Consider the following 22,786-nt stretch of genomic DNA (forward strand, 5'->3'; position numbering starts at 1 on the left):
TAGTTGATTTACTGTTGTTCCCTTTAAAATAAGTTTAAAAGCAAGACTTCATTAACTGAATATGCATACATAAAATGCATATACATTGTATCTTATGGAACTTTTAATGACTGACAGTATAAAAGTTACAAAACATGCAGTGAAATACATAGGACCTCTGAGCTGCTAAGGAAAAATCTTAAGGTCTAGGTACAATTATTAATCATCTTCACAATTTTTCCTTGTATCGAACACCCACAAAAAATCTTTATCTTTGGGTGTAAAAAACTTGTCAAATATGTTATATCACTGCCATATTAGGCTTCCCTGGTGGCTCAGTGGTAAAGAATCTGTCTGCCAATGTAGAAGACGCAGGTTTGAGCCCTGATCTGGGAAGATCTCACATGTATCAAAGCAGCTAAACCCGTACAACTACCAAGCCTGTGCTCTAGAACCTTCAAGCCACAACCACTGAAGCCACCACACCCTAAAGCCCGTGCTCCACAACAGGAAAGGGCACTGCAATGAGAAGCCCACACATCACAATGAAGAGAGCCCCTGCTCGTCACAACTAGAGAAAAGTCAGTGCAGCAGCAAAGACCCAGCACAGCCATAAATAAATATTTTTTTTAAAATAAAAAGAATGCATATGGCGGTGTGAGAGGTTGTTTTACTAACCTCTCCCCCGTCAGTATTCATGGTCAGAGATGGATTTTCAGTAAAGAAAACCTTTCACTGGCTCCTTGCTATGAACAATAATACGTTTTTTGATATAGCTGACTCAAGTTTAGGAAAGAAAATGTTAACGGAGCCAACTGGGTTTCTTTTACCCAAAAGCTCCTTTCAGATCTCACCATAGTAGTCCAAGTGAATATAGAGTAGTTTGTTGATATCTGACAAGCATGAAAAGCATACACTTCCCCAAGCCCTGGCCAAAAGTTATTAATTTTGTTTGCAAATATCATTAAAAATATAAGTTTGAAAATATAAAGTGCTCATACTCTGTTCAAAGACTTACAGCCTATATAATGCTTTTGTGAAGAGAACATGATTACTTACATTACACATGTAATTGTGCCAAGACCTGGTAACCTGGGGCAGCTTCTCTTTTCTTTTCCAGTTTGCTGGAGACCCTTCACGAACAGCTTCCTAAGTGCCAAGAACAAGTGCTAGGTTAAGAGTTCACAACATGGGGGTGCGGAGTTGAAGGTAAGCCCCAGAAATAAAATTCAATCATCACTTACTTTTGATGCAATCATATATGGAGGAATCAGTTCTATATTCATTTCTTGGAAGAGTTCCCTGCACTGCATAGTGATAAAGTCTCCAGCAAGAGGGGACTTCACAATGCCTATGAAACAGATTACAAAAGACTCAGTAAGAAAGCATTCCATCCAAGCTCCTTGGGATGAATTTCCTGTGTTTTTACACAATTAATTTTTTTCAAGTAGAATTAAGGGAACTATCCTCCAAGCATGAATGAAGCCACATATCAGTTTTAAATATACACTATATACTACAGATTTTTTAAAAAAAAAAAAAACTCTAAAAAAACACATGACTTGGAAACAACTTTGACAGCCCAAGTCACTGCTTTATTTCATGATCTGTGTCCTCAGTGCACCCTGGTTAAAAACTTACCTTGCTGAAGAACATAGCCATCGTGAACAGGAATTGCAGTGGTGTGAGTGGCTCCACTGTCCAAAATAAGCCCGGTAGAACGACCATTAGCAAATCTAGTTTAAAGCATTAAGGAAAAGAAAGTATCAAGGTTCATAAAATAATGTTTATCTGTAAAGGGAAGGTTTTTATTAAGGCATTTTTAGAATGTGGATCATGGCTTAAAAATGTGTTAAAGTAAACAGAGGGATGAAAGTTGGTATCAAATAATAACTCTGGTTTTAAAAAAAAAATAATAGGCAGGGCTTTCAGAATGGTGGTATGAGAAAGTCAGAGAAACCTTTATCCTAGAGAGAGACATCTGTTAAGCTGGTCAAAATTAGCACAATTATTCAAAGTCTCTGGCAGAGATCAAAAGGGCTTCCAACAAACTGAGAAGCATTTAACAAAATCTACAGAAACTTGGTAAGAACAGTGGGAGGCTGTGCCATCTGAGCTAAAAACTAAAACCATTCTCACACAGGATTAAAGAACCATTTCAGCAGTTTGGCAGCTGAGTGGCAGTTATCATCTCTCCCAGCTCAATACGAAGAGCTATTCCAGGTAGATTCAACAGCCAGTGAATATCAGCAGACAGAATTTATCCCATTTTCCACAGTTCTGTGCTACAGAAGGCCTACATGACATGAACATCACAAACCAACATTTAGGCGTACAGCCATTCACTGGGTCATCCAACATTTACTGAGCATCTATTGTGTGCCTAGTGATGAGTCTGGTGCTCAATAAAGAAGGGAAGCAGTCTCTTACTAGCATTCCTTAAGCATAGAAAACACAAAGGGGTGAACCAAAGCTGTCTCTGCCCTGAAAGATATCCTGTTTAGTGAAGAGGAGATCAATAAAGCTATACAAAGAACAGTTCAGAATGCCCTGGGAGAGTATAAAGGAGTATAACCCGTCCCTAGGAAACCCAAGTAAAAGCTGAGGAGCGGGGCATGGCAAAGAGTTGAAACATGTGGGAAGGCCAGGAGGCAAGAGAGCATGGGAAGAGGTCAGGGAAGTGCAGAGCAGTTCAGCAGCGCCTGAAAGAATGAGAAAGGCAAGACTGTGGGAAATGATTATGGCTTACATCAGCAGGTTGGCAATTAACAAAGATGATTAGAGCTGCGGTGTGAAGAATGGGCAAGAGGAAGGGCTACACCTCCTACAATGTCAGTACACAGAGAAATAAATGGATTCGTGGGTTTGGACTGGAGTCAGGGGAGGCTGGATAATACACAGGGCTTGATTACTACTTAATCTGAAGGTTAATGAGAAAGATTTCTGGTCTAGACAACTGAGAGTAAGATAAAACACAAAGGAGAAGGAATAAATTTGATGGGAGAGAAGATGAATTCAATTTTTGATATACTGAGTTTAAAGTGCTTAAACAAATAACTAATAGAAAAGGTTCCAGTAGGCAGCTGGACATGGGCCTGGAGCTCACAAGAAAGATCTGGGATACAGATATGATTTGGAATTGGTCAGTGTATAACTGGTATCTGAAGCCAAGGAAATAGTTAAATCAGAAAGAACATGTCAAGAGAGATGAAAGACTAAGAGCAGAAAACCAAGGCATGGGCAGCAATGAACAGAGGAAAGATGTCTGAGAATAAATGGCCAGAAAGGTAGGTTAATAATTTATCTTTGCTATTACTGCTATTCACTGCTCTCTGGCAGACTATATACATAAACACTAAGTTTATCTCTATTAGTACAAAGTGATACAGTAACACCAGACTAAAAGTATGTAAGCCCTCCTAAAGATGACAATTCTAAAATCTGGACAAATTACTTTCAGTGACCATTTCAAAACACTGGAAAGTATTTAAAAGTAGTCAAAATTCAGCCAAAACTAATTCTCATGAAACTGCAACTGGAAAGAGTAAGAACTACAAGTCTGCGGCCTCCTCGCCTGAAAGTGCTTCCCAGCTTCCAGGCTACGGCTCAAGAAAGCAGTGAAGAACTGCAGCCTTACCACCTGAGTCTACAGAGAGGAGTTCAGGGCTGGAAAGAAAAGCTGGATATTAAAGGTAGAAACTCTGGAAGCAAGAGAACCACAGAATGGGCAAAACACAAAACCTGAGTATAAAATCTACCCAAATGTTTGGTTGACAACTGAACTATTCAAGTGCAGGACTTCAGGGGGACCAATAAAATGCAGAGCGAACAGGAGAGGAATGCATTCTTCAAAAATGAGAGGCACCAATGATTTTGCTACCTTTGTAACTAAATGAATTTTCCACAAGTATGCAGCTCGGCCAGCAGACAGCTAGCTCAAGCCAGCCTCTCAAACTAAGGTGTCAGGAGTGCAGAGCCTGAGGCTGGCAGATGAGAAGCCAGCTATCAGTTAAGTCAGATAAAACAAACATTAATCTTTTCACTAACATTTTTGTTTTGGAAAACAGTTATCTTTTTCATAAAACTGTTACTTGTGTTGACATTAATGTATCTATTCTTTTTTTTTTAAAAATAAGAAAATGTTAAAAGAAGTCTTAGTTTTAAATTCTTAAACAGTAATATTGATAGCTATAACTAAAAACAAAAGCTCTGTGGCATCCTCAGTACTTTTTCTTGCACTTTTCCAGTGTCTTGTTTTTTTAATAATTTTATTTATATATTATTTTTCGTTGAGCTGGGTCTTGGTTGCTGCGCTCAGGCTCTCTAGTTGTGGTGAGCGGGGGCTATTCATTGTGGCGTGCAGGCTTCTCACTGCGGTGGCTTTTGTTGCGGACCACGGGCTCTAGGGCACACAGGTTTCAGTAGCTGCAGCACAAGGGCTCAGCAGTTGTGGCACACAGACTTAATTGCTCTGTGGCATGTAGGATCTTTCCGGACTGGAGATCAAACCTGTGTCCCCTGCATTGGCAGCAAATTCTCAACCACTGGACCACCACGGAAGGCCCCCAGTAATTTTTTAAAGTGTATAAGAATCCCAAGACATGCTTGAGAAGTCAAAACATCTTTAGAATAATACGAAACTGTTATTTGCCCTTTTCACTGTCATTCTCTCATGAATGTACAAGAGAGTTTTCCAGAGGCTATGTCATATATGATACACAGCAGACTAGATGCAAAAGCTAGATATGAGAATCCAACTTCTGCTATTAAGTCCAATGTTAAAGAGATTTGAAAAATTGCAAAATGAAGTCACTCTTCTTATTAATACCTTTGGTTTTGGAAAACAGTTGTCATTAAAATATTTTATTTACATTAACATGAAACTGGCTTATTATTAATTTACTTAAAATAAGCAAATATAATTTTTTAAGTTTAATTACTAATATGGCAAATACATCCCGATATGATCCACATAAATAAAAGCTCTAGGTATAAAAGTCTGAGAACCACTGGGCTAGAAGAACACAGTAAAAAACACCGGTCAACAAAAGCCAGAAATGTGAGGAATTCTACAGGACAGTCTACTTCCAAGACGGAAAAAAGCAGGGGATGAGTCTGATAATCTAGACCAGAGACCCAAGGGACACATCAAACAAATATAGTGTATGATCCTTGTTGTTTGGGTACCAATTCAAATATGTTTTTTGTTTGTTTTTAAATAAATTGTGGCTGTATTTTTTTTGTTTGTTTAAAGACATTGTGAAATCTTTTAGAGAGACATGCTTAATGTCTGGGATTTATTTCAAAACCATGGAAGGAGGGGGGAATGGATATGGTTGTATAGCTAATACAACTTAGCTTTGTGTTGAAAATGATTGAACCTGAGTGATGGGCACATGGCAGTTCAATGTAATGTTCTATCTTCTTTTATATAAGAAATTTTCTATAATAAACAGTTAAAAAATAAAACAATGCCAATTCCGTTTACATACTCCTTGTAAGGAAGCAGCCGAACAGATCTTATGTTCAAATTCGTAACTGCCATTTTCAAGCTGTGGACTGGGACCAGTCTGCTTATTTTGACTCTGACACCTGACAGGGTGACTAGGAAAATTAAATGAGATAATGCACACAGTGAGTCTGCTAGTGCTCTCCATCCTCTACTCAAAACCTGCAATGGTTCTCTCGAGTCTAAAGTTCACATTTTAAAGTACAACATGCTAGGTTTCCACAGTCTGACCTAAACTATTTTTACAACTCTCACTAAAGCTGAATATAAATCTTCAACTCTAAACTCACTGTGAAGAACGCTTACCCTTTCCACTTCCACACTTTTGCTAAAGTCATCTCCAAGACACAGCACGACAGACAAATGTTAGATTACAGCTACCACAGTGATTCTCACACATATAAAATTCACTTGAATATTACAGCAATCCAGGGAGGTTCACAGGATAAATGTGTAAAAGGTGAGGCTGATCTTAAGTACCTAATTCAAGATCAGTTTATAAGCACTGTTACTTGAACTCTAAATATAGGACTCCTTCCCCTTCACCTTGCAACTAAATTCCCTCACTTTTTTGGGGGGTGGGGGGTAGGCAGGCACGCTACATGGCATGCAGGATGTTAGTTCCCCAATCAAAGATTGAACTCATGTCCCCTGCACTGGAAATGCAAAGTCTTTAACCACTGATTGCCAGGGAAGTCCCAAATTCTCTTTTCTTTACAAGGCTTCAATCTTCCTCCACTGAATTATAATTGCTATTTGAAAAATTCAAATGAATCATGTACTTCTTTATGACTTTTGCCAGTGCTATTTTGAAGTACTATTTAAATCTGTTATGTAGTTTTCAACAAGAATATTACATTATTCTTTGAGGTCAGGACATATTTCCTTGTCTGTCCCTTAAATGCTCATAAAAAATATCTGGCGATTAAATCTTAAATGAATTTACAGACAACTTCCACTTTTCTCAGGTATTGGAGAGGAGGAAGGAAAGGACACTTTTTGAACTCACCTAGGCCTTCTCTTCACATTCCCCTTCTAAAAACACAATTTTTAAAAAACTTTGTTAAATTAATGGGCAGAATATGAGTGTTTCTTTCCCATCTCCCTCTCTCACTTTCATGCACATCAGTTCCAGTAAGAAATACTGAAAGGTATCTAAAAAGCAGTGGGGAAAAGCCCCCTCTTCTGACAAGCAAGAACTGACTCCTGTCTTCCTGCTGAGCACACCACCTTTAGCAGCACCACAGTTACTAATGAAGAGAAGCTGAGTATTACTTTTTCAAGGATACGCTGTCAAAACGGCAGTTTTGCAAAGGAAGAATGCAGGAATATTGTAGTGTTCAAACATTAGCTCTGTCAGCTTCTCTCTCTTTGCTCTGGTATTCCACTTGAGAGGAGGGAAAAAGAAATGCAAATTACTTATTGTTTAAAAACTAAAATGCTGATTTATCTCAAAATTCATTTCAGTACTGTATTAACAAAAATGTAAAACATTAAAAGTACCATGGAAAATCTTCATAATAATATCTTTACATTTATCTCTTATGTATTTGTAATAAATTTAACGAAGTTTATTATTTGAAAAGTAAAATTCCTGCTATGAATTCTAGAAACTACAGATTTTCATGAAGTATTAAATCTTAAGAGTGAATCTAGTCACTCCTAAGATTGAGTATAAAAGCAGATAGACACTGCCCTTGAGGGATAAGGGACAATTCATGAACCAAAATGGGAAGCAGTCAAAGGAAATTAGATATTAAATTCCTGGAAAAAAATAGATAAATAACCACCAGAACCCACTAGGGTGCTTTACTGTTGTTCTTTGAGTATTTTTATTATTGAAATAATAAAAGTTGTAAGAGTATTTAAAAAATAATCCCCCTTTCCCTCATTTTCAAAATATGAATTTCTATACCTCTTTAAAGAAAAAGAGTAAAATGAGTAAAAAAACAACCTAGAAAATTTGAAAAAGTTTGTGTTACCGGTGCTTCTGACATGAGAACAGGATGCAGGCTGGCTTCTGATTTGACATGCATTTTGTAGGTATGATCCAAAATAGCCTGGAAACTATCCCAATCTTCAACTAGAATATAAGATAAATAACTTAATAACAATACTTAGTTGAAGATGAATACAGCATCTTCTGAGACACTTTCTAATGGGTTAGCACTAATACTTTAACGTACAGAATTGACTTATTTTACAGCTCTACCTCATAAAACAGTACTTCATACAGACATTAGCTTTGTCTTCTAGATATGGCTCCTCAAGCCCCAACAGTACAATAACCCCTAGACCTGACCCAGATAAAATTAAGGTATCTAAAGGAGAAGGGGATGACAGAGAATGAGATGGTTGGATGGCATCACCGACTCGATCGACATGAGTTTGAATGAACTCCGGGAGTTGGTGATGGACAGGGAGGCCTGGCGTGCTGCGGTTCATGGGGTCGCAGAGAGTCGGACACGACTGAGCGACTGAACTGAACTGAACTGAACAGATCTAAAATACCAAATAAATAGTATTCGGTTAAGTACTAACTATAAAGCCCAAAACACAATTCAAATTATAAAAGGAAACAGAATTGCATGATTTGGAGCTAACAGCTACAATCTGTATGAAAAAAGACATAAAGACATTATAAAAAATTTAAAGAAGAGTATGTTTTTAATTTGCTTTCCATTAAAACATTACACTGAAACTGCTCACGTAAGTCACTAATGATCTTCTCACAGGCAAATCCAGTGGATCCTTTGGATCTGAAATCTCATTTGACCTCTCTAAATTACTGACACCATTGACTCAAGAGTTTACAAACATTTCCTGCCACAGACCAAAAAGAAATGGCATCATTTGCACACCATATTAAATTTTTATAGGCCTATCAGGATGAGGTTTTTTTTTTTAAATTCACTGTTTTGTTTTTTTTGGCTGTGTTAGGTCTTCGTTGCTACCACGGGCTCTCTCTCTTTTTGGTGAGCAGGGGCTATTCTCCAGCTGCAGTGCTCAGGCATCTCACTGTGCAGATGCACAGGCTCTAGGGTGCACGGGCTTCAGTAGCCGCATCACGTGAGCTTAGTTGCCCTGCAGCATGAGAAACCTTCCTGGACCAGGGATTGAACCCGCGTCCCCTGTGACTGGCAGGCAGACCAGAAAAAGTCCAGAATGGGGTATTTTGGTCAAGGCATTTCCTCTATAGCTTTAACTTCTCTTTCCCCCTCTTAGTATAAGTCTCAATGCCACAGTTAAGAACACTGAGACTCACTGGACTTCTTTACTTCTAGAAGTTTTTCTTTTCTTGGTGTTCTCCTGAATTTTCTCCTACTTCTCTAACTGTTCTTCTACTTCTACTTCTCTAACTGTTCATCTCATTTCCCTTCACAGGCCCTCTACTGGTTAAATACAGAGTAAGTTTCCATAAGGAATCTCACCCTCAATCCTGTTTTCACATCCCAAACTCTTTCTGGGTGGAGAAAAAAAAAAAATCAATTCCATGTCTTAAAATCATTCTCACTTGCTTATTAAACCAACATCTATACTCAAACACTCTGAACTAATAAACTCACTTGCTATGCAGAAAGACTTAACTTAGCAAACCTGAGAAAGCCTGCTTGCAAGGCTGATCCTTGGCTGGCATCTGGGAACTTGTCTGGTAAACAGTTTCCTACATTGATATAAAACTTTCCCCAAATAAGAGTAGTTCACTGTGCCTAAACCATTTATGCAAACAGTGTGGTTTATACTGGGAGTCTGGGGTTTTGGAACATGTTGGGCACAAGGTACCTACATGACCAGTCACCAATAAAAACCATGGGTAATGAGTCCTTTTTTTCTGAATCCAAAAGACAGTTCTTTATTCCAAGTATCAGGATAATATAAGAAATAAAATATTTTAACAAAAAATATCCTTCCAGTTCTTTAACAGTTCTATAGAGATATAATTTTCCATAACATGAATTTTATGTGTACAATGAAGAAGAGATTTTCTTCTATAAAGCTACACAGTTGTATGACTCATATTACAACATAATTTTAGAATATTTCTATCACCTCAAAATGAAACTGGATGCCCTTTAACAGTCATGTCTCATAATATCCACAGCCCCAAACAACTACTTTACTTTCTGTCTGTATAAATTAGCTTTTCCTGGTCATTCCATATTAAGAGTAAATGATTCCACATTATGTGGAATTTTGCATCTGATTTCCTCCAATTGGCATAAGGCTTTTGGAGTTCATCAAAACCCAACTGATATTTTGACGTGTATCAGTTATTTCGTTTCTTTTATTGTCAAACAGTATTAATACTTCATTCTATGGATATAGCACACTGTGTACACCCATTCATCCAATGATGTACTCTGGACTATATCCACTTTTCAGTTAATAGGGATAATGCTGCTATGAACATTTGCATTTAAGTATTTGTGTGGACACAGGTTTCAGTTCTCTTGTAGTGATAACTAGGAGTGGAACTGTTTGGATTATAAGGTGAATTTATATTTAACCTATTAAGAAACTGTCAAACTATTTTTCAAAGCTGCTGCACTATTTTATGTTCTCTCCCAGAAATAGATATGGAGGTTTCAGTTTCTCTATATCCTCATCACACTTGCTATTGTCTGTCTTTATAATACAGCTATACTTCAAGTGTGAAGCAGGGTGCCAAGTCTTTAATGTGCTCCTTTAGTAGACCATCGATTTCCCAGGTGGCTCAGTCATAAAGAAACTATCTGCCAACGCAGGAGACTCAAGAGACGCAGGTTCAATGCCTGGGTCAGGAAGAGCCTCTGGAGAAGGAAATGGTAACCCATTCCAGTATTCTTGCCTGGGAAATCCAATGGACAAAGGAGCCTGGGAGGCTACAGTCCATGGGGTCACAAAGAGTTGGACATAACCGAGCACGCACAATAGACCACACACACATGTTCCTCGTTGTTGGCAGGTTTAAGCACATCCTTTATGACTACATGTAAGCTCTTCTTGGAAGCTTGCGGTGATTTCCTTTGGACTTCACTGCATGCCCTTTTCTTCCTTTTGTCAACTCTGCTTTGTATCCTTTTGGCATAATAAATCTTAGCTATGGGTACCACTACATGCTGAATCTTGTGAATCCTTTTAGCAAATAACTGGACCTGAGAGTGATAGTGGACATTTGCTTTTTAAGACCATAAAACTTGCTCCTTCCCTAGTGCATGGTACCCCTTATTCAGTAACTCCAAATATCTAGGAAACTTTTTTTTAAACTTCTGAAAGTTTAAACTCTTAGTACCATTTGTCCTGGGTATCTCAGACAGTCACCTCAGGATCTCTGCCATCAGTGTTAAAATTTAAAACCTCTTCATTTCTCATTTGGACTCACCTCCCTAATTGATCTTCCTATTTCTAATATCTCCCTCCAATCACACCTATGTATTACTGTTAGAATAATCTTTCCAGTTGGCATATATGAGTGTTGCACATTTCTGTTTAAAAATTCCTTTGGGGTAACATTTCAGTTACCTGCTTAATATACTCCTGGCATTACAAGCCCTTTTATGATTGCTCTCTGCCTGCCTTTCCTGTAACCGGCCCTAATGCGCCTATTATAGCCATACTTAACTTACGACATTTCTAAACATGTAAGTTTCTCCAACAATACCATCTCTTCACACATGCTGGTTGCTCTGCTTTACCCATTCTTGTCAGTCAGGCTAATTCTTATTCCGTGATCAAGATTCAGCACAGTTACCTCCCTTGTGAAAACCATCTCTGACCCCCATAGAGTTAAATATTTCTCCTCTGTAACCCCACTGCTTATCAAACACAGTTATATTTATATACACACATCTAGCTTCTATACCTACAAGTTTCTTAGGAAAAGAAACACGTTTTATGCATCTTTGTATTCTCAATGCCTAGAACATCAGTTCATGGAATAAAAACAAGAAGATAGTTGATGTTCAACTTATAAGCAGCCATTGCTTTATATCTGAAATATACTACACATACTCTACATTTATAATCAAACCCATAGGAAAAAACATCGTACCCATCCCATTTTTCAGTGGTGAGATGGCCTCTGTGTTCTCCCTCGGAACTCGCAGGGCATTAGTATCTATGTAATAGGTGGGACCGCCCTGTTTGCCTTTATCACCATCGATTTCCATCAGCGTACTTCCATCATCTCTTTCTACCACCATACCAATAGCCGTAGGGAAATCCACCTGGAAGTCAAAAACATGATTTACAAGTTTTACATGCTTTCATCAAGGAGTCATTTCCCACCAACTAATGTCTTTTACCAGATCTGAGTCAGACTTTCTGCGTGAATTTAACTCTGCATGAATGGCTCCTGTATGTCCAATTAACTCTAACATTACACTGACCTTGGGACAGTCTTCACCAGCATAACCAGCTCTCACAGTATAGGATCCAATGTCAAAAACAAGGGCTCCAACTTCATCTGAAAAGATGAAAAGATAACTAACATTAACAACTTACAAGTACCATATGAAAATTAAAGACTACTTAATATGCTCATATTCATGTTACTACTACTTTGAACCTAGTATTAAATACGCCTTAAAGACTTATTTAATTAAAATATAGCAAGTCAGAAGACTCTACACATGGACATCACCAGATAGTCAACACTGAAATCAGATTGATTATATTCTTTGCAGCCAAAGATGGAAGAAGCTCTATACAGTTAGCAAAAACAAGACCAGGAGCTGACTGGCTCAGATCATGAACTCCTTATTGCCAAATTCAGACTGAAATTGAAGAAAGTAGGGAAAACCACTAGACCATTCAGATATGACCTAAATCAAATCCCTTATGATTATACAGTGGAAGTGAGCAATAGATTTAAGGGACTAGATCTGATAGAGTGCCTGATGAACTCTGGACGGAGGTTCGTGACATTGTACAGGAGACAGGGACCAAGACCTCAAGTGGGCCTTAGAAAGCATCACTACGAACAAAGCTAGTGGAGGTGATGGAATTCCAGTTGAGCTATTTCAAATCTTGAAAGATGATGCTGTGAAAGTGCTGCACTCAATATGCCAGCCGATTTGGAAAACTCAGCAGTCGCCACAGGACTGGAAAAGGTCAGTCTTCATTCCAATCCAAAAGAAAGGCAATGCCAAAGAATGCTCAAACTACTGCACAATTACACTCATCTCACACACTAGTAAAGTCATGCTCAAAATTCTCCAAGCCAGGCTTCAGCAATATGTGAACCGTGAACTCCCAGATGTCCAAGCAGGTTTTAGAAAAGGCAGAGGCACCAGAGATCAAATTGCCAACATCCGCTGGATCATGGAGAAAACAAGAGAGTTCCAGAAAAACATCTATTTCTGCTTCATTGACTATGCCAAAGCCTTTGACTGTGTGGATCACAATAAACTGTGGAAAACTCTGAAAGAGATGGGAATCCCAGACCACCTGACCTGCCTCTTGAGAAACCTGTATGCAGGTCAGGAAGCAACAGTCAGAACTGTACATTGAACAACAGACTGGTTCCAAATAGGAAAAGGAGTATGTCAAGGTTGTATATTGTCACCCTGCTTATTTAACTTCTATGCAGAGTACATCATGAGGAACGCTGGGCTGGAAGAAGCACAAGCTGGAATCAAGATTGCTAGGAGAAATACCAATAATCTCAGATATGCAAAGACACTACCCTTATGGCAGAAAGTGAAGAGGAACTCAAAAGCCTCTTGATGAAAGTGAAAGAGGAGAGTGAAAAGGTTGGCTTGAAGCTCAACATGCAGAAAACAAAAATCATGGCATCTGGTCCCATCACTTCATGGGAAATAGATGGAAAAACCATGGAAACAGTGTCAGACTTTATTTTTGGGGGCTCCAAAATCACTGCAGATGCTGATTGTAGCCAGGAAATTAAAAGACGCTTACTCCTGGGAAGGAAAGTTATGACCAACCTTGATAGTATATTAAAAAGCAGGGACATTACTTTGCCAACCAAGGTCCGTTTAGTCAAGGCTATGGTTTTTCCCGTGTTCATGTATGGATGTGAGAGTTGGACTGTGAAGAAAGCTGATCGCCGAAGAATTGATGCTTTTGAACTGTGGTGTTGGAGAAGACTCTTGAGAGTCCCTTGGACTGCAAGGAGATCCAACCAGTCTATTCTAAAGGAGATCAATCCTGGATGTTCATTGGAGGGACTGAGGCTAAAGCTGAAACTCCAATACTTTGGCCACCTCATGCGACGAGTTGACTCACTGGAAAAGACTCTGATGCTGGGAAAGGTTGGGGGCGGGAGAAGAAGGGGACGACAGAGAATGAGATGGCTGGATGGCATCACCGACTCTGTGGACATGAGTTTGAGTGAACCCCGGGAGTTGGTGATAGACAGGAAGGCCTGGCGTGCTGTGATTCATGGGGTCGCGGAGAGTCGGACACGACTGAGCGACTGAAGTTGAAAATGTGCATACATAGAAATTATACTTATATCTTCTCTAGAGAAACTCTCTCACGTATATCATGAGTAGACATGTACAGGAACCCTCACTAGCTATATATGTGACCTCAGGTGATTTACCAACCTCTCTGCCTCAATTTCCTCATATGTAAAATGTGTGTTAACAGTTTCTCAGTGGATGCTCGAAGTATGGAAGAACTTAGGACAACACCTGGTACTTAATAAGCACATAAGTGTATTGGTGTTATAATTATCATCACACTGCTTGCTGCAGGAAAAGGTAGATTAAATGGTCTCTCAGTAGGGAAATAAACTTATTTCCTTATTCATACAGTGAATATATTTACTATTGATACATAGCAGTTAAAAGTGAATAGTCCAGATCTGCATGTACCAACATGGATAAATCTCAAAAGAATTACTTTATAAACCTAGTTACTATGCACACATATTTTAATACTACTTAATTCATTATGGATTCACACACACTTAATAAAAGTATAAAAATATGCATAGGGTTGGGGAATATTACATCCCAACTTCAGCTCACTGGTTACCTCTAAGGAAGCCGAGAGGAGGAATCTATATCAACAACATCTTATTTCATAAAATATCTGAGGCAAATATGACAAAATATTACATTTATTTAATCTCAGCAGTGAATACAGAAGTATCACATACAAACTTACATAAATTTTATTTTTAATATTAAATATTCAAAAACTAAAATAATCAGTTTTAAAATAAAGATTATTACACTACAATTATCACAGTTCAGAGGTTTCTTTACAGCAAAGTAACCTCATTTTTATTGAAATAAAATGAAGAGCCACCTGTTTATTTCTAATTTGAAAGGAATCTTCTGCATTTGTCACACTTCTCAAAGTAATCAACTTTTTTCTACACAATCTCTGATCCAAATTATTTTGTCTTAAAGAAAAGGCCCTTAAAAGCAGTATACTGCAATTATTTTCACCACAGCATGTAAATTTAAGTATAAACAGTAGGTAAAGTAGTATTCCAATGAACATGAATTGGTAAACTCTAAGACTTCAATTAACCAGAATACTCTTGGGTAAAGAAATATCCTAACTAAATGAATTAATCACTTGGTTAACCAAAACTTTCTACTTCTGCTCTCAAGGATCAACCTTTTACCTTGCACCAGGGCTTTTAACCTCTTCTGTGTCATGGACCCTTGGACAACGATAGAGGATGAACTGCTTCATCCTAAAATTCATATGCTTAAGTCCTGCTGTTATTCAGTCATAAGGGCTGGAGCATGCCAGGCTTCCCTGTCCTTCACTATCGCCCAGGGTTTGTGCAAACTCATGTCCTTTGAGTCAGTGATGCCATCCAATCATCTCATCTTCTGTCACCCCCTTCTCCTCCTGCCTTCAACCTTTCCCAGCATCAAGATCTTTTCCAATGAGTCAGCTCTTCACATCAGGTGGTCAAAGTACTGGAGTTTCAGCTTCAGCATCAGTCCTTCCAGTGAACATTCAGGACGGATTTCCTTTAGGATTGACTGATTTGATCTCCTTGTAGTCCAAGGGGCTCTCAAGAGTCTTCAACTCCAGTTTGAAAGCATCAATTCTTCGGTGCTCAGTCTTCTTCATTAAAGGTCCAACTCTCAGATCCATACACGACTACTGGAAAAACCATAGCTTTGACTATACTGACTTTTGTCAGCCAAGTGACGTCTGTTTTTTAATATGCTATCTAAGTTTGTCACAGCTTTTCTTCGAAGAAGCAAGCATCTTTTAATTTTGTGGGTGCAGTCACCATCTGCAGTGATTTTGGAGTCCTAACTCCAAGTAACTGAATGTTTGGAGATAAAGTATTTTAAAAGATGACTAAGTTAAAATGAGATCATTAGAGTAGACTCTAATCCAGTATGACTAATATCCTCACACAAAGAAGAAACCTAGCCACATATATGTACAGAGGGAAGACCATGTGAAGACACCAGGAGATGGCCACTGTCAGCCAAGGAGAAAGGCCAACAAGGAAAAAAACCTCCAAAGAAAACAACCCTGTCAACACCTGATCCCAGACTTGTACCCTCAAAAACTGTGAAAAAATTAGTTTTTGTTGTTTAAGTCACTCATTCTTTGTTATGGCAGCAAACTAATACACACAGCTCAGGACACTTATGAATGTCTTCTTAGAATGTTCTCAGATAGACTATAAAAAAGATAAATACAGATAGTTATATCCATGGACTCCTTAGGGGGGCAAGGACCCCCTATCAGGAGCCCTTCCTCTAACTTGGCCTTTGTAACCTGCTCCACTCCTACAGCCCCAACTTCTACCTAGTGATGTTTCCAATCTCAAATTTACCTCTCAACCCCTCATACCTTCGCCTAATCCGTATCTCAAACTTCTTACTGTACACTACTTCCACCTGATGTCCCTTGGGTACCTCAAATTCAACATACCTGAAGTATTGTCTCCTTTCCCCTACCCTGCCTAATCTAATCCCAGCAGTGCTTATCACAGTTAGTGGTCCCAGTCATCAGAGGCAACAACTTTCCTGAACGCCTTATTTCATATCCCTAATCCAATTCTGCCAAATATTTCTGCTAAACATTTTTCAAATCCCTTCTTTAATGACATTGCCACTGCCTGAGTCAAGTTCTTATCTCAACTGGGAATTACCCCATAATTCCCTATGGTACTGTGCTTCCATCTTTACCTTCTAGATCCACCTTTCCTTTCAAAACTGTAACTCTGAACATTTTGTTACATAAATCCTTCAGCGAAAAGGGGAGAATCATGCAGTGCTTTCTCATTATCTGCAAGATAAAATTCAAGTCATTCCACCCAAGTGATATACAAGACCTAGCATAATCTGGCAGCAGCCTCTCTTCCCACTTCATACACCTGCATTACTGAAGATTATGTTTTCTCCTAAACACACCATTTACTCCGCATATGCTGTCCCTCTCTATTCCTCTTTCATCATCCTCATAACCTCCCTTGTAAGGTCTCTTGACTTTTCCACACTAAGAACTTTCTTGCCTGTGCTACCTTTGTACCTTCGACATATTGTCATTACTGAACATACTCCACTGAAGTAGTTAATATCCTTTATCATCAATAAAAGACTTTTCATGTAGCACTAAGAAAAAACACATGCTGCCAATTAAACTCTGCCATGCCACCAATATTCTTCCAACTTCAGCTCTTTAAATGTATGCAGGGTGGGGTGGTTTTACAACTAAAAATACATGAAATATAGTGTCTAAAAGTTTATTTGACTGACTTACTTATAAGACTTCGAGCTTCTTGAAGGCAGAAGCTATACTCTGCATATAACAAGCACTCGAAAAATTTTTGTGAAAAGAAAAATCTAACAAGTCAGTTCTACCTGTCTTTAGGGAAAGGAGTACGTCAAGGCTGTATATTATCACCTGCTTATTTAACTTATATACAGAGTACACATCATGAGAAATGCTGGGCTGGATGAAGCACATGCTGGAATCAAGACTGCAGGCAGAAATATCAATAACCTCAGATATGCAGATGACACCACCCTTAGGGCAGAAAGTGAAGAAGAACTAAAGAGCCTCTTGATGAAAGTGAAACAGGAGAGTGAAAAAGTTGGCTTAAAACTCAACATTCAGAAAACTAAGATCATGGCATCCAGTCCCATCACAACTGAGTAACTGAACTGAACTCAATTAGTGTGGTAAACTGGACATAGTGAAATTTTAATTTGAGGAAGACTCTTGATTTTTGGAATTTTCCATATGTTCATTTTCCTTTTTTTAAGGATGAGAGGTAAGTCTATTTCCTGTAGTTCTATTAAGTCTATCAGTTAAGTCTATTCTGTAGTCCTGTATAAGTCTATTGTTCTGTTAAAAACTAAGGCTTCCTTCATGGTTCAGTGGTAAAGAATCTGCCTGCCAATGCAGAAGACTTGGATTTGACCCCGGGTCAGGAAGATCCCCTAGAGAAGGAAATGGCAACCCATTCCAGTACTCTTGCCTGGAAAAATCCCATGGACAGAGAAACCTGGTGGGCTACAGTCCATGGGGTCACAAAGAATTGGACATGACTGAGCACACACATGTTTTACTCCCGAGTAAACGGCTTCCAAGTTTAGGGGTGAAGTGATATTTCTGAGAAAACATGGAGCAATGAGGGTAATTTTCTAACCTGGTCTTAAAAACATTCCAACACAATACTGGAAGCTAACGACTTTGTGAGGAGGTGAGAAGGTTATTTTACCTTTTTGTTTGGACAAGGGTGCCCCAATTCACAGGGAAGATGGTTTTGAGAAATTTTTAAGATTAGGGATGGGGAGGGGGGCGTTAAGAGTGATAAAAGTAATGATTTATCGAAGATGGACCGGTAGTATACCTGTTTATTTCTGTCAAGGAAAGGAGACTGAAGCAGAGGAGTACCATGTAAGATAGACACAGGAGCAATGAGTAGGCCCAGAAACCAATTATAGAAAGTACGAAAATCTGGATGAACTGTGCATTATGTCTAAAGCTAAAGATGAGTGTTAGATCTGATCAGAAATAAACACTGGAATAAAAGAGCTACCAATTTAAAAAATTAAACTACAAACATTCATTTTATAAGCAAGTAAGTTAAAAACACAGTTTACTAAGTTAATTACACACAAAATGTGGGTGGGAGGTTTCCTTGCCTTTCACAGTAAACCTTTTGGAAAATGTGACCCACTATAAATACTGGTCATACAGTAGTAGCTCTAACATAAAATCATACACTTATTTTTGTCAGTTTTAAATACTTTATATGTGAAACAGGCTTTAAGATATATTCCTCTACATGAACAAAGGGACGTTTATTCTGAATCTCTAAATCATACATGAATATGCTGTGGCTATATACTTGAAAAATGACTTTAAAATTTTTTTAATGAGAAAAGGTTTTACTGAAATGCCTTTTCTTTATCCCAGAAGTTCCTGTTGCCCACTTGCTAAAAAGTTATGTAACTCTAGGCTGGTTAATCTTTTCTATACCTTATTTTCTTCTTTAATAATACGGGGATAAGTAGAACCACCTCCCATGGCTGTTGTGGATTAACTGACAATGCATGTATTAAATACAATGCATTACAAGCCTCTGTCCTTAGAACAGCTCCTGGTACACAGGATGCACTCAATAAATGTTAACTGTTGGAATTATTAGTATCCATTTCTACCTTAACACATTAAACAATGCCCAGTAAGGAAACAGTGGACAACCTTTAGGTCCTTGGATGAGTGAAGCTGAGAGTCAATCAGCAGGGGCGTCCCTAGTGGTCCAGTAATTAAGACTCTGTGGTTCCCATGCAGGGGGCTTGGTTCTGTCCCTGATCTGGGGACTAAGATCCCACAGGGTGCATAGTGAGGCCAAAAACAAAACAAAAAAAACAGAGTCAGCAGCCTCCATGAGCACATACACTCAACTTTTTTGTCAGAATCACATCTTCAGATGGGGAAAAAGTAAATCATGAAGATCCACTAGGGTTTCTCCAAAGTAAAAATGGAAAACTACTGATTCTTACACTGCAGAAATCAAAACCAAAAACATATATGGAGAAGGAGAGGGTGAGGGCCAGCGTGTCACCTGAGCAGAAACTCAAGCTTCAATTCAAAACTACTAAAAACTTTGAAAAGTTTCTTTTCATCTCCTACCTATATAATATTCCATCCGTTCAGAAAACAGTATCCTTACTAAACGCAGTAACAAAAGCACGACTTTGGGTTTCTTTCTTCTCTAATTCATCAAACACAAAACATGAATCATATACATCAATGCTTCATCTAGGCATCTCGCAAAAACGGAGGCTCCAATTGGGTAGATTTAGAGTGGAGCTTGAGATTTTGCATTTCTAAAGAGCTTGCAGGTGATGCTGCTGCTGCTCCTTGGATCATAGTTTTAGTAGTAAGTGTAGCATTACCCCCATTTAATCTTCACAGCCACCCCAATGGGTAGGAATTATCATTCTACAAACGACGAGCCTGAAGTTGGCAAAAGTAACTTACCCAAGGCCAATGAGCTTATTAAGTGGTGAGGCTAATATTACAACCCAGACCCGTCGTAATCTTTCACTACACCAGAGCCCACCTATCTTTAAGCAACCTTAAATTGCATATGTTCCTAAATTACGCCGGAGCAGAGTCGCCCACGAATAACTCCAGAGCATCCACAGTCAACAAACAGGGAGAAGTTATTGAAAGGGGTGAGGCTGCGTGAGCGCGCATGGAGAAGGCGGCTGTGTCCTGAGTGGCCGCGACTCCTCCAATCAGTTCCACTCCTCGCGGCTCGCTGTGACACCTCCGGGACGCCGCGGAAACCCTCCATCCACGCCGACGAACTGCCGGGACCTCCCAACTTTAAACGGGCGCGCACACCGCGACAGAGCCGGCTGGGAGAGAGGTGACCCCGAGGCCAGTCACTCCAGCCGCGGCTCACCGGGCCCGGCCCGCGAGTGGAGCTGCCCGGCCAGCCCCGGGACCGCGCGCAGCCCCGAAAGCCAGCTCCTCCGCGGGCCGAGGCTGGAAGGGGCCGTACGGGGCGGCGACTCCCGGCGCCGGTAGCGCTCGCCGAGCCGGGGGGGCTCCGGAGGCGGGCAGAGCGCGGGGCGGGGACAGGGCGGGGAGGCCGGGGTCCCAGGGGGAGACCGGAAGCGCCGCCGGGAAGGGGAGGGCTGGGGGCGGCGGTTACAAACCCCACAAGCTAAAAAGGCGCGCTCTCCCGACCGACCGCACTCACCTCCCCCGTATACCCCGCCGCTCATGGTTGCTGTCGACGAGACTTCTACACGTAGAGGCCACCTGACGAAGTGACTGCAACGGCTGCGACTGCGGGTGTGCAGAAGCGCTGGCCCCCGACTCCCTTAACTTCCACCGCCACCCCCCTCAGGCAACAAAGCGGCGGCCACACGCACCCGGGGCGCAGTCACACTTGCTGTCTCCTTCTATCGGCCAATCACAAGAGGCCCGGCTACACTTCAACCAATAAAAATAAGGCTGTGCTGCATCCTTGTCGCGGCACAGCCAGTTTAGCCAATCGAAGGCAGCGATAGGGGCGGGGAGAGAGGAAAGCGACGGAAGGAGGGAAGGAGTTGGGTTGCGGAGCCGGGGAGGCGGGGCTCCCCTAGTGGGAGGGAAAGTGGGGCGGAGGGAGCTGGACGGGGAGGAGGAAGGCTGGAGGCGAGAGTCTGGGGCGGGCTAAGCGTGTAGCTGGGCGCGGAGAGGTGGGAACCGGTAGAGCAAGATAAGCCTCGGAAAAAAGTCTGGAATTTGAGAAAGTGTCTCCACTAGGAGTACCCATGGTTTGGGCTTGTACTGAATGAGGGTTGGTGTGTGTGTTTTTGTTTTTTTTCTTTTCAGAAAAAGTATTTTCAACTAACTGAAAAAATTGAATGTTATGCTCCACTTTGGGGTAGAGGGCATCAGTAAACCAGACAAACCACCAAGACCCTGAAATTTTAAAAGTGGTTACTAATAATTAAAAGGAAGAGATGATACAGTATCCCAGTTAACTTTAGTAGCACTTTGAAGTGAAGTCGTTCAGTCGTGTCCGACTCTTTGTGACCCCATGGACTGTAGCCTACCAGGCTCTTCCATCCATGGGATTTTCCAGGTAAGAATACTGGAGTGGGTTGCCATTTCCTTCTCCTGGAGATCTTCCCGACCCAGGGATTGAACCCGGGTCTCCCGTATTGTAGGCAGACGCTTTACTATCAGAGCCACCAGGGTGTCATCAATTCCGTTTATCCTGTGAGGCAGGTGTAATGCAATGTAATCAGTCCTCATCTGAGCGAGCACCTAATTCTAAATACATCTTGGAACGGTCTGTTCTTAGTCCCCTGTGTCTACCAACACCGTTGTCCCTCCCCCAGGATTACTACAACAATTTGTTCCTTTGCCTTTGCAGGCAGCTTGGTCTATAAAAACTCCCAAATCACGGTCATGTCACTCAGACTAAAACTCTTCAGATCGGTTGTAAATCCTTGAGGTTAATAGCCGTCCTTAAATTAGTTTGTCTAGAGTCTAGACATATAGGTAGTTTTTAACCTTAAGAGCAATTGAATAACTCCATCAATCTCAGTGCCTGCAGAGTGGCAGAAAGTGATTGTAGGGTAGGGAACAAGGCTAGTGAGAAAATCCTTTACTATTCACTTAGTGTAATCTTGGTTGTTGTTCACTCAGTAAGTTGTGTTTGACTCTTTGTAACTGCATGGACTGCAGCCCACCAGGCTTCCCTGTCCTTCTAGAGTTTGTTCAAACTCATGTCCATCCAGTCAGTGAAGTGAAGTTGCTCAGTCGTGTCTGGCTCTTTGCGACTCCATGGACTGTAGCCTACCAGACTCCTCTGCCCATGGGATTTTCCAGGCAAGAGCACTGGAATGGGTTGCCATTTCCTTCTCCATCACCAGATGGTGATGCCATCCAACCATCTCATACTCTGGGCTTCCCTTCTCCTGCCTTCAATCTTTCCCAGCATCAGGGTATCCCAATCATTTAGAAACATTGGTTACCCAATGAGATAACGCATAAGTCATCAAACTATGGCCCCAGGGCCAAATTACCCTGCCTCCTTTTTGTTTGTTTTAATGTTAATTAAAAAAAATTTTTTTAATTGAAATATAGTGGTTTATAATGTGTCAGTTTCAGGTGTACTGCAAAGTGATTCAGTTACATACACATATAAATATACATTCCTTTTTTACATACTCTTCCATTATAAGTTATTACAAGATAATGACTATACTTTCCCACAATCTGCTTTGTTTTTGTATGGCCAGTGCAGTGAGTTAAGAACAATTATTCCATTAAAATGTTTTAAAAATTATTTTTAAGAAAAACATTTTGTGACATATGAAAATTATATGAAATTCACAT

The 22,786-nt window shown here is 40.1% G+C and overlaps 1 protein-coding gene across 1 annotated transcript in view; it reads right to left on the minus strand.

The window, feature by feature from the left end:
• ACTL6A (actin like 6A) overlaps positions 1-20,854 on the minus strand; it is a 27,848-nt gene extending 6,994 nt beyond the window's left edge. The window contains exons 1-8 of the mRNA XM_088838914.1: positions 20,652-20,854; positions 11,857-11,933; positions 11,520-11,694; positions 7,471-7,571; positions 6,778-6,875; positions 1,621-1,715; positions 1,224-1,330; positions 1,039-1,128 (exon numbers count right to left, since the gene is read on the minus strand). Coding sequence (XP_088695040.1) covers positions 1,039-1,128; positions 1,224-1,330; positions 1,621-1,715; positions 6,778-6,875; positions 7,471-7,571; positions 11,520-11,694; positions 11,857-11,933; positions 20,652-20,676 — 768 coding nt within the window. The 5' untranslated portion in view covers positions 20,677-20,854. The remainder of the gene's footprint in view (positions 1-1,038; positions 1,129-1,223; positions 1,331-1,620; positions 1,716-6,777; positions 6,876-7,470; positions 7,572-11,519; positions 11,695-11,856; positions 11,934-20,651) is intronic.
• Positions 20,855-22,786: the final 1,932 nt, after the last annotated feature.

Source organism: Moschus berezovskii, chromosome 1, assembly GCF_049115385.1.
Source record: "Moschus berezovskii isolate FMDL1 chromosome 1, NW_MosBer_1.0, whole genome shotgun sequence".
Taxonomy (NCBI): Eukaryota; Metazoa; Chordata; class Mammalia; order Artiodactyla; family Moschidae; genus Moschus; species Moschus berezovskii.